Source organism: Anomalospiza imberbis, chromosome 8 (genome assembly GCF_031753505.1).
Source record: "Anomalospiza imberbis isolate Cuckoo-Finch-1a 21T00152 chromosome 8, ASM3175350v1, whole genome shotgun sequence".
Taxonomy (NCBI): Eukaryota; Metazoa; Chordata; class Aves; order Passeriformes; family Viduidae; genus Anomalospiza; species Anomalospiza imberbis.
In genome coordinates this window covers 14,700,321-14,712,886 of record NC_089688.1, presented here as the reverse complement: position 1 = coordinate 14,712,886, position 12,566 = coordinate 14,700,321, and the positions used below count along the sequence as shown (strand labels likewise).

At 39.0% G+C, this 12,566-nt stretch overlaps 2 protein-coding genes across 3 annotated transcripts in view; one reads left to right on the top strand and one right to left on the bottom strand.

Moving 5' to 3' along the window:
* Positions 1–12,566, top strand: part of VCL (vinculin) — a 57,282-nt gene that overhangs the window by 41,486 nt on the left and 3,230 nt on the right. The window contains exons 12-21 of one of the 2 annotated variants that reach the window (XM_068198550.1): positions 1,181–1,380; positions 1,871–1,999; positions 3,027–3,176; positions 3,765–3,873; positions 4,854–5,156; positions 5,741–5,865; positions 6,183–6,368; positions 9,251–9,460; positions 11,577–11,780; positions 12,426–12,530. In XM_068198550.1, the coding sequence (XP_068054651.1) occupies positions 1,181–1,380; positions 1,871–1,999; positions 3,027–3,176; positions 3,765–3,873; positions 4,854–5,156; positions 5,741–5,865; positions 6,183–6,368; positions 9,251–9,460; positions 11,577–11,780; positions 12,426–12,530 (1,721 nt within the window). The remainder of the gene's footprint in view (positions 1–1,180; positions 1,381–1,870; positions 2,000–3,026; positions 3,177–3,764; positions 3,874–4,853; positions 5,157–5,740; positions 5,866–6,182; positions 6,369–9,250; positions 9,461–11,576; positions 11,781–12,425; positions 12,531–12,566) is intronic. The other variant, XM_068198551.1, reaches the window with a different exon arrangement.
* AP3M1 (adaptor related protein complex 3 subunit mu 1) overlaps positions 4,960–12,566 on the bottom strand; it is a 32,438-nt gene continuing 24,831 nt past the window's right edge. The window contains exon 10 of the mRNA XM_068198536.1: positions 4,960–7,804. The gene's annotated coding sequence lies outside the window, so the exon portion shown is untranslated. The remainder of the gene's footprint in view (positions 7,805–12,566) is intronic.

Below are 12,566 nucleotides of genomic sequence, written 5' to 3'. Positions count from 1 at the left end.
TCGTGTTCTTTCCTAAAGAATGGAAGAACATGTGTTGTAGAGAAAACAAACTTAAGATTGCTCCTTGCTTTCCTTATTATGCAAATATCGGATCTCGCATTTGAATTTATACCTACTCTAGCAAATTGCATAATTAAGTCCTTCTGAGAAGAGAAAAACACTCGTAAACCTGACCTAAAAGTATCACTTCTTGTATGGTTTCTGAGTTATCTAAGGAGAATGCTAATAATTAAAGAGAAAGGGGATCTGATAATCCCAGTATGCTCTTGATGACCATATAACTCTGGTTTAGGAGTTGCTGGCACTTGACAGGATTCTCATAAAAAAGTAAATTAAGAATATAAAAGATGGCAGCAGTGCTGAGTGATTCTTGGATAGTCTGATGCTGTGACAACTTCCTAAGTAATTTAAAGATTGATTACAGACTTGGTTTACTTGTGCATTACCCTAAAATTATTCTTCAGTAGGTCTTTGGACTTAATACATGAGTTCTTTTAAAAGAATACTGCTATTGTATTATTGAAAGAACAGAGAATTACATTCCTGTGAATGAGCAGGAAGCATCTGTAAGTGAATGAAGGAAACTACCCATGCTAAAAATAATTTTTTTTTTTATTGAAAAGCTTTTGACACACTGTGGAGGCTTTGTAAGGTGTTCCCTACCCCCACTGTCCCTTCCAATCCAGACTACTTGACACTTGTTACTTATGGCTTCTGGAATTCTGAGAGAGAGGGCATTTGGCTTTTTAAGTTATGTTTCTACTTGTCTTTTCTTGCCCTCTTGCTGCTCATCTTCTAATGTGGGGATGAATTGCAGTATTTGAAATTTGTAAGTGTTTTTTATTGGAGTCAACAGATTAGTTATGCAGAAATACCTGGTGGCTGCCATAGTTAATTTTTGTCAGACCACTCTAATTAAAAAGGATGTATCTCTAGCCAGAGTTGCTGAATTAAGCAAAAAGAAACTGGAGACAGTTGAATTCCTCTGTGGTTTTGAACTGTAATTATTCAGTGATAAACTGCACAAGATCTCTTCTACCACCTAAAGCGGAAGAATACTTAAAGGGAAGTGTTCTTAAAAACCCACGAGCTGCGATGTGCGCTCGTAGGCGAGCGGTGCTTGGTGCTGCTCTGGTTTTTGTGCCCCGCGCGTTACTGCCCGGTGCCCTGTCCCCTGCAGGCCAGGCAGCCATCCGCGGGCTGGTTGCCGAAGGCCGGCGCTTGGCCAACGTCATGATGGGCCCGTACCGGCAGGACCTGCTGGCCAAGTGTGACCGCGTGGAGCAGCTCTCTGCCCAGCTGGCTGAGCTGGCCGCGCGAGGCGAGGGCGAGTCCCCCCAGGCCAGGGCGGTTGCTGCTCAGCTCCAGGACTCGCTGAAGGTAAGGACCTGCTCTGTGCAGGCAAGCACACGATGCACTGGAGCCCTTCACTCCTCTGAGCCAGCCTTGTGTGTGTGAGGTCTCCATAAAAACAAAAGTGCAGCTACAGACCTGTTGGTTTAGCTGAGGTGTTTAAACCAAACTTTCTAGAACGGCCTTGTTATCGTGCCATGGGGGTTAATTTCAAATGAACAGTTTAGAAGGAAAATTGAGGTCTCTCTTAAAAGAAAATAGCATTGCAAATTTGAGGGGCAAGGTCTCAAATCATGCTGTTCATAGCTTCTAATGCTGCTTCAAGGAGTGGTATGTAAGCTTTGTATATTTCAAATTATGTAAAAGGCGATTAATTGGTCATACTTTTAAGGTAATTTTATCTTAATGTCTGCCATTGGAACAGGCATTTTTTTGCAAGAGAAGGTTTTATGGGATTTGAACCCGTACAACTTTATATCCTTCTCTCATATGCTAATAATTTTCCACTTTTTTTAAGGATCTTAAAGCACGAATGCAAGAAGCAATGACTCAGGAAGTTTCTGATGTTTTTAGTGACACCACAACTCCTATTAAATTGTTAGCAGTAGCAGCCACTGCTCCCTCAGATGCTCCTAACAGAGATGAGGCAAGTATACCCAGGTGGTCTTTTCTTGCCATATAAAGCTTCGGTTATTGTTTAATTTTACCTGAATTGGTATTTTGAAAAATAAATTAGTGTTCTGAAAACGAATAGGTATTTTTTCTCAAGTTTGTGGTACATGCTTATTAATTCTGACAACATAACGATTACTATGCAAACCTCTCCAGACTCCTGGAGACTGTGAATTGTATAACCCTGGAAACAGTGTTGTCCCTGACTTCAGTAAATGGCAAAAATGTCTCTCTATATTGTTGGTATCACATTGCCGTCAGAAGGCTACAAAATTCTTGTGCAAAAATCCCTAACACACTAGTTGATGGATTTTTATATCTCAGCATTACTTAAGCTGATTACAATAGTCAAATTCATGCCAGAATTAATCAACAGATTAAAACTGTTCTCCTGCTGGATATTTTTTTCTGTACTTGAAAGCCACTGGCTGCACATGAAGTACCTAAAATGCAGTGTCTGGCAGTAATGTTTGGCTATTTTGGCTTTTGGCTACATGATCAAAATAATTCCCAAGGCCTTGGAGAATTCAGCTTTATGGCATGATAGCTTTTTGTCCAAGAATTCTGTTTCTTGAATATCTAAGGACTGTAAAAGTAGGGAATTTTTTTCCAGTGTGAATTTTTAGTGTAAACCCCCTTATTTATCTTTTAAATATAGTTACTTTTATATTTGAGTTTGAAGATGAATCTCTGCGCTAAAATAGTTTTCATAGAGTATTCCTTGCAGAAGCAGTCATCAGGAATTACTGAACTTCATACCTTGAAGCTATAAAGTATATAGCCATCTCCTTAGTTGTCCCATTGAGTTAGTAAAGAAGAAAGTCTGGTAATATAAAGATGAAAAAAAAAATGCTTTCAAATCTTTTGTGTCCTTTTGCATCCTCTCAGGATGAGTTAAGAGGGGATGTTACAAAGATGTCTCTGACACTTTGAAGAAATTGTGTGTTCTGTTAAGGAGGTTAGGGCTTTTTAAAATGTTTTTTTCCTCTTCTGACAACTAGGTGTTTGATGAAAGAGCAGCAAACTTTGAAAACCATGCTGCTAGACTGGGTGCTACGGCAGAAAAAGCAGCTGCAGTTGGAACTGCCAATAAAACTACTGTGGAGGGCATTCAGGCAACAGTGAAATCAGCAAGGGAACTCACCCCACAGGTGCTTGCTGGGTTTGAAGGGCTGTTAAAAGGGCTGGGGATGACTTCTGGGGAATTTTCCTTATGCTTCTGTTCTCAAAGAAAGTTGTTAATACCAACAAGGAACATAGTGCTGACACTCTTAAAAGGGGAGTGGCAAATATTTCTATACATGATACTAAAAGTAGAACAAAATGATCAAATTACATATTTTTCAAGTCTTGGACAGAAGTGTCTGTGACTTACACTTGAAACAAAATGATTTTGAGGCTTAGTAAAATATGTAAAAATGCTCCTTTTTTTTTTTTTTTTTTTTTACAAAATAAACTTCTATCTAAATGTTGGTAGTGTAATAAGTATTTTACTTTACTGCTTTCAAGAGTTATTTATATGATAAATTAGTATGTAATTGAAGTTCCAGAAAAAATATTCGTGACAATCAATTTCAGAAGTATGGTAGATCTTCAAGGGGCTAGATACTGCACTAGAATTAATGAACTAGGTTTTCAAATGTGGAGCTGCACATCCAGTCCTGAAAAAACAAATGCATTTTCAAGAATGTGGGTAATGTTGATGTGTACTGATGATTAAAAATGTCTTCTGTTGGCAGGTAGTATCAGCAGCTCGTATCCTCTTGAGAAATCCTGGAAATCAAGCTGCTTATGAACATTTTGAGACCATGAAAAACCAATGGATTGATAATGTAGAAAAAATGACAGGTAAAGTAGGAATTTTTGTTGAAGATCCTACCTGTGGCTAACTAGCTTATATAGATTTTTCTCTATGCTGCTTGGATTGATGAAACATGCAAAGAATAATGAATGATTAAAAATAAATTGAGAGAAGTGGGAATGTTCTCTTGGACTCCAGGAAGGTGTATATGTTACAGAATATACAAAATAGCTGGCTTCTTATGTGTTAATACTGAGCTGTAGAGGAGCAAATCCTGCTTTAGTTCTTTTTTGGGAAAATCAGAATACCATCATTTTTTATTGCAATTGCTATTCTAGCAGTATATCACTGTGACAGCTTGAGGTTTTCTTCTGTATAGTCTTGGCATATTGAAACAGGACAGATAACTAACTGAAGGAAAGAAAACACGTTCAAAATATTGTAACAGCTCAATGAATACAGGGAAGAAGACAAAGCTACTGATCCTGCTGAGGCACTGAAATGTTTCAGTCCTTCCCAAGTGCAGATCCTTTGCATTGACCTGCTGAGCAGCCGACTGTACTATCTCCTCCTTCATCCCAGTGATTAAATCCTGGGTATTTTAAATCTCAATTCCTTGTCATTTTGAATCACCCCTATGGAAAAAGCACAGCCAGAGGGATAATTCCTTTGGAATTAATGGGAGAGTACAAAAAGTAGTGAATATGCTTAAAGAAATTTGGTGTGAAGAAAGAATCTCTGCTACATATACTGTGTAAGCCAGCTCTTGACTGAAACAACATTCCATGGTAGAGGAATAAGAGCTTGGGGTGTCATCAGCAAGCTTCACCATGGTAACTGTCACAGAGGTACAACAGAATCACAAGTTAAACTGCAGTAGTACTTTGGTCTCATTTCCATGCCCTCTTCTGCTCTTCTCCTGACCCCAGTTTTAAAATACTTTCTGGTTTTGAACTATCTCTGGAATACCAAATATCCCTTTCCACAGATGAAACTAGAGTATTAATGTATTTAACTTTTATTCTAGGGTTGGTGGATGAAGCCATTGATACTAAATCTCTGTTGGATGCATCAGAAGAGGCCATTAAGAAGGACCTGGATAAATGTAAAGTTGCAATGGCCAACATGCAACCTCAGATGCTGGTAGCTGGTGCCACCAGCATTGCCAGACGAGCAAACCGCATCCTGCTGGTCGCAAAACGGGAAGTGGAAAATTCCGAAGACCCTAAATTTCGGGAGGCTGTTAAAGCAGCCTCTGATGAGCTGAGCAAAACTATATCACCCATGGTAATGGATGCTAAAGCTGTGGCAGGCAACATTTCTGATCCTGGTAAGGATTCAGTCAGCTCATTTAAAATGTGCTTTTTATTGACTGGAGATGAGGTGAAGTAATGCTCATTTTTTCTTATGCAGCTGTGTATCTCCTTTTATGTAAATATGGTGTACGTTTACATCTCAGGATGATGAAATCAAGCTCACACCATTAACTGCTGCATCCTGCTGTTCTAAAATGCAATCAAAGGCCTTTGGCATATTCAAAGGAAAAGGATTCAGCATTCTAGTATGATATGCGATTTCATGTTCTTAATTAGACACATTTGTTACTAGTTTTAAGTAACAGTACTTTAAATAAACAAAATATTAGGTAGTTTTTCTGATTCTAAAAGTTGTTCAGGGAATTACTTCGACTATTGATAGTGATTATTATTCAACAAAGGCTTTATTGTATGCATGTTGCATATGACACTAACATTTCAAGCATGCAAGTCTGCTATAAACAATTTGGTAGTTTTTAAATACAGATGTAAGTGTACTTGGCACAGTACATTATAGAATAATTTTTGGGGGTAGTGTTCTAAGTAATACCAAGTTCTATTAAATTGTTATTAAACTGGTATTGGAATTTTTGTTCAGGTTTGCAGAAGAGTTTCTTGGATTCTGGATACAAAATTCTGGGAGCTGTGGCCAAAGTCAGAGAAGCCTTCCAGCCTCAGGAACCAGATTTTCCTCCTCCTCCTCCTGACCTTGAGCACCTTCATGTAAGTGTAGGTAGTTTGTAATAAAACACAGTTGTCATTGACATGTGGATTACACTGAAATTACTGAAGTATAGTATTGTTCCTTAGAAATAAAAGGTATTGTCTAGCCAGCCATGCATACAAGCAGCCTCAAGTCTAAAAAATATCAATCCAGCATTCAAAGGGAAAGATTAAAACATGGTATTTGCTTTAACAGGAAGCACTTGAAAAACTGGAAAAAGGCCTGAGGTGATACAGCCATGTCTTGCCATGACAGCATCGTTTGCTCAGTCTTTGCTCTGTTTCATTGCACTCAATAAGGTGTTTGCCTTCCTTAGCTGACCGATGAGCTTGCTCCTCCAAAACCACCCCTGCCAGAGGGGGAGGTTCCCCCACCCAGACCACCACCACCTGAAGAAAAGGATGAAGAGTTCCCAGAGCAAAAGGCAGGAGAAGCAATCAATCAGCCCATGATGATGGCTGCTAGACAGTTGCATGATGAAGCTCGGAAATGGTCTAGCAAGGTAAGAATTTGTTATAAGCGTTTTGTGCTAAAAGGATTCTCTTTTAATTTTATTTATCAGTGTGTCTCATCTTATGACAGTGTCTTTCACAGACTAAATAGTAAAAACAGTGGTGTAGGAGGAATTAGAAACCCTTTCAAGATCAGAGTGAACTAGGGTCAGCAATACTTAGAATTGCTGGACTGCTTTATTAACATACCCCTGGGAACACAAATATTCTCTGTATGCTAAGCTGTTTGTGATCCTTGGTGCTGGTATTGCCTAGAGAGTCACTAATAGCTATGCTTGTGCTGTATTTAATTGACTTTGAAAAGTCCATATGGATGTTGCAGATGCCAGCTGCAGAAATCATGACCTGGTTTGTCTTAATTCTGGAAGAAGCTGCATTTATGATGGGAATCTGATGCATTTATGATGGGAATCTGATGCTTTTATGATGGGATAAATGACCAAATTGGTGGCCTGGTCTCATTCGTTTTTTGGAGTGAGTCACATGGGCTATTAAAGCTGAAATCCTGAATTTCCTTCCCATTTCAGTGCTATGAAGAAGTGTGAAATTGCCAGTCTCATAAATGCTAATATCACTTTGTTTTGATTTTCTTTTCTCCCTCCTTCCCCCAAGAGCTACATTTTTTTTCTCTGGCAGAAGCTGAGTGCTGAGTAAGAACTTCAGAGATTTAGGCTTCTGCAAATGTAAATTTAAGGGTCAGAATTTGGCTTTTATAATCTTTCCCTTTCTCTGACTAAATTAGGTGGTGAATAGGAGATAAACTTGAGTATCTTAGAGAATCAGCTTCAGTGCTTTGGGCTGAAGGAACATCTGTTTTGGAAGCACAGATAAAATATAAAAAGTTTCTGCAAATCTCTTGGAGTGTTTCTTATCCAAAATCCAAAGCCCTATTTCCCCCATACTTCTGCATATACCAAGCACATTTTTATATTACTAAAGACACAGTACTGGAATGTATTAGTGATCTCAGAAGGTAATTTTGAGGCTAAAAGCTTTAATTTCAGTTTCCTAAAAGTGTTTTGATGTTGGAATCCCACAACTGGTAACTTAACAATACAGAGTAGGTAACAAAATGCTTTTACCATATATATACACTATATGCATTCTAAATTAAATAGTGCAAAGCCAAGCAGCAGACCTTAAAACTCCTTGCTGATTATGAAAGACCTCCAAGCTCAGTTATTTCAGATTATAAAACACTGTATTCATTGCTGTTTCTATCATTTGAGACTAACAGACCAGTAAGTCAGCCAGACAATCGTCCTTCTAATTCTTTTTTAGCAATATCATTTTAGCAATAGGAGCTCAGTTATTCCCACAGTCTGTTTTGGGAGAAGTTTTAAAAACACTTCTGTAGTCTCTGAACTCACCTGATTGGTTGGAAGAGGGATTGATGGACAGTGCTTCTGAGGAATTTGGGCTAGACCTGGAAAAACAGAACTATAAGGTCTTGTTTACATGAAGTCCCAACAGACTGTGTGTCAGCTGTCTTTTGCCTTTTTGCTGATCACAGTCTACTGGTACTTTACCTGTAGTAAAGTGGGAGGAGTGGGTGAACAAGTACTTAGTCTTTAAAAAACGTTGATAACATTGTTCATTCTTCTAAGAATGAAAATCTGTTTTTCTCCTTCTTGACAAAAGCTGCTCTTCACTGAGTGGATTCTGGGCTTTCACGTACTCCATTTTTCTCACGGAATACCAGTCGAACAATGTCTATTGCTTTAATTTCCCTGGCTTCCCCCTCATTTGGATAAATCAGAAAATGAGGGATATTTGGATACTTTTCATTAGATTAAGACTTAAATAAAAACTGCCTTTGAAGATGAGTTGGTTTGGCCTTACAAATGTTAGAAGTTCCAAAATTCCTCTATGCTGTTGTTGACAAAGATTTTTTTTTTTTTCCTATAAAAGATCATATCTTAAAACACAGTTGCAAATGCACAGTTTTTGGTAAGGGTATCTTACTTTATCATACCTGGCTTTAATTGAAGAAATACAGTTAGTAAACTTGTAGACTACTTTTGTATTGAAATATTGCTGTATTATTAATGCCTATATTGTTATACCTCTTACCTCTTCCTTGAGAACTTCTCTAACATAATTTATTTGCTTGAACCCCCTTTCTTTTTTTTTTTTCTTTTTGAAGGTAATGGATACAACATACCATGGCAAAACAGTATCATATGCTTAATAATCCTCTTTTTTAATTAATTCCATTTCAGTCTTCTTTAAGAACTGTAATATTCACAGTATTCATGGCATTCAACATCACCTCTTCTTTTTTGAGCCCTGTGTTGCTCTTTTACATGTTCTGTGTGGTACCTCAGTACTTGCTTCTACAGTGCCTTCCAACCCATCTCTTTTTTTTACTCTACAGCAAGCAGTGTCAGTGGCTTTTCTGCTGTTATCTGCTCTTATCACACCTTTGAATGGGCTTCCATACAAAGCTTTGTATCTGCACAAATACCACAGTCATCAGCTGCTGTGCCTGCTCCTGTGCAGTCAGAACAGCTTCCACTGAGACAGAAAAGCCATTCATTTCATTGTTGACCTGCCAGTAAAATGTTCTGTGGGTCAGCCTCTGTCTACAGAAGCTGAGTACTCAGATGGAAAATGTTGCTCCATATTTGAATTGTAACTTCTTAATATTTTTGGTAACTTTGGCTCACAGGTGAACTGTTTGTTTCCTTCTGCTAATCTTATATTCCTTCCCCTCCTCCCCTTGACCTGATCCTAGAGCTGCCTTGTCAGATCCTGAGAGGCCAAGAGGATGTTTTGGTCACTAAAACTGCTCAGTTTGTGCTCTTCTACCAAATTCTGCTTCTTGTACTAACTGTCCCCTGTTTCTCCACCCTTGCTGCCACCTGCAAAGCCTGATGTGACTGTGATTAATGAAGCGGCTGAGGCTGGTGTAGATATAGATGAGGAGGATGATGCAGATGTTGAATTCACTCTCCCCTATGACATTGAAGATGATTACGAGCCTGAGCTGCTGTTAATGCCAACCAATCAGCCCGTTAACCAGCCCATTCTGGCTGCTGCTCAGTCTCTACACCGGGAAGCAACCAAGTGGTCTAGTAAGGTACTCCTGAGTCCCCGGGACTGATCCGCGTGCATCCGGCCACTTGGAACGCTGACACATTTGCATCACTCTTGATCCCTGCTGGGCCCTGCCATCCTGAATGAATAAGTGTGTCTGCACTTCATTTTAAGGACTGAGAGTGGCTTCACAAGTTTGCTAGATCTGTTTGTCAGTGCCGGATTGAAGCTTGATTGGGGTCACTTATTAACATTCAAAGACTTCCTCTCCCTTTGCATCTGCCTGGTCTTCTTTCTTATGGCAGTTTTGAAATTTTAATAGGGATTGTCTTCCTCCCCTTCGGTTCCTTTTTCCATTCATGTGCTACCTGGGAAGCCATGGTTAATGGTTTCCTAATGACTTCCGGATGCAGCAGAGTTACAGAATTCAAGAAGTCATTTAAGGTGTCTATTGTGCTTGGCCTCAATTGATGCCGCCAATTAACATCCCTTCCAACAAGGAACGGCTTTGTATGGCAGTGTTTATGGAAGAGACTGCCTGACTGCTGGCTTGCACTGGGCTGTATTGCAAATGCTGGTCTTGAGAGAATTCTTTTCTGAAGAAGCTGCACTGAATGCTGTTAGCTGCTGAATTGAGATCCTGTCTATATGAAACCAGTGGAAATCTAATGAGGTTCAGACATTCACAAGTAGCCTGTCTTCTGTCTAAGCACAAATGTTTGCAAGACTGGGCACTTTTCATAGCATGCTGCAAAAAATAAGGTTGGTGTCCCATAACAAACAAAAGTTAGGGGAGTGTGCATATGTATGTGTGTGTGTATACTTACGTAGATAGATATATACTAAACCATTTTAATAAAAAGGGCTTTAAAAATGTTCTTGTTCTTTTCAGATTCTGGTGCTTGGATAGCTTGTTAGACACTGATCCTTCTACGTGAAAACATGGAAAAGCTTTGTGTTATGTCATTTATATCCTAACTGGTTAAAGTAGCAAACTGTTTAGCTAATAGGTCACGGTAACGAATAGTTCAGCTGTTTGGGTCACTGTATCTGTAAAATGCCTGGGATATCATCTTGAACTTGCTTGTAGTGAGTCACAGAAATGTGTGCACAGGGTAGAGGATACCTTGGCTCAGCTGGGTTCTCACTGGGTACTCCTTGCTCTGAACTTCATTGGTCATCATGTGTGGGATTATTCCAGGGAAAGTGTGTACTAATACTTAAACTGACGCTGCTGCTATTTCATCCTCACCAAAGGAATGCTTCAAAGCACCAAATAGTTCTCTTTTGACTAACAACTTTCTATGAAAGGGAATAAGATAAATATACTAAATGTACTGACAGACTACTAACAATCAATCAGCTAGGTCTGCTTTCCCTTGCACTAGGTTTCTCTTTGGAACAGTGTATAAGAAATGGGTTTGCCTTGGTCACAATTCATTCACATATCAAATATTTCTCAGATGTATTTCTGTGAAGGTAAATTTTGATGTACAAGGAATCTTGATTTTAATATAAGAAATATCACTAGATTATCTTTTGATAATCCATGTTCTTCTCTCCTGGAGACTTTATTTTAAAGGGAGAGATTGTATCAATAAAGATTTATTTTCAAGGAATAATTTTTAAAAAAGTAAAAGTTGCATCTCACTTCCACATTACTGGTGACAGAAGTTATATGTGTCAGATTCGTTTCCATTTATCCTTTAGCATTACTAGAAGCATAGCTGGTGCTTTAACAACTTTAGTTTCAGATGCCACTGAAAATTCCATGCTCAACTGTTATGACAACAACTGGTTTAACAGGTTGTTTAGCATATTTTTTTGACTTTCAAATAAGTCTTTTTGGGGGAAAATCTGGAATTTCAAATGCTAATAACATGCTTTATCCTAAAATCTAGTCATCAGAGCAGTAGCTCATTCCATGGACAAACTAACACTTTACAACTTCTTTTTCAGTTTTGAAGTGAACTTTTTTCCCTGAAAGTTTAGAAAAAAATGTCATAAACAAGTAGTTAGTACAGATCTTCCCTGTTCCTTGAAGAAACCCCTTCTGTGTTCACAAGTGGTTCTTCCTCCCTTAACTTCTTCAAGTGTTTCTACTGAGCGGTGACGTGCCAGCGTGCTGGCAGGAGCAGTGACTGTGTCGTTCCGTGCAGGGCAACGACATCATCGCGGCGGCGAAGCGCATGGCGCTGCTCATGGCCGAGATGTCGCGCCTGGTCAGAGGCGGCAGCGGCAACAAGCGCGCCCTCATCCAGTGTGCCAAGGACATCGCCAAGGCGTCCGACGAGGTCACCCGGCTCGCCAAGGAGGTGGCAAAGCAGTGCACGGACAAGCGCATCAGAACAAACCTCCTGCAGGTAACGAGGAAACTGCTCGCACGCTGCCTTTGCTGTGCCTCGCTCAGTGGGGGTGAGCACAGGAATTGTGCCAGTAAATCACGGGTATCTTCCCTTGGCTTGGAAAGTTTTGTCAAGGTCTGTGTTTTTAGATCCCATGGGAATACATATATATGTGTGTGTGTATATATATGTATATATTTATGTGAACATATATTCTGTAAAGTTAGAATTTGATGTCAAAAGAACTTTTGAACAAATACTGTGCTATAAGTGCTGATCTGTCTTAAGTCTGCATTGTTTTGTATTTCATTTACTCATTCCTTTGCATCAAAGAATAGTACCAGAAATGCAACAATTCTAAGATATTTTAGTCTCGGGCATATATATATATATATATATCTCACGCTATTCCTAACCAATCAGACATTTGAGGAATATCAGGAAGAATGGAAAAATGTCATCTCCATCCCAAATATTCCCAAAGCAAGTAAAATAAGATTCAAATATCCTACCAATATTTATCAGATGGTCTTGAAGGTTGTAGGATCACCTCTATATTCATTCATTTTCTAATAGTAAAATAAAAAAAAATCAGAAGAAAATGGATGCATAATGTATTGGTTCAATTTACAATATGAAGTGGTTTTTATCCCTGTTACTTAGGTCTGTGAGCGAATTCCAACCATCAGTACACAGCTGAAAATTCTCTCCACTGTCAAAGCTACCATGCTGGGCAGAACTAATATCAGTGACGAAGAGTCGGAACAGGTAAGAGGTGTAAAGACTGATGGTAGATCACTCTTA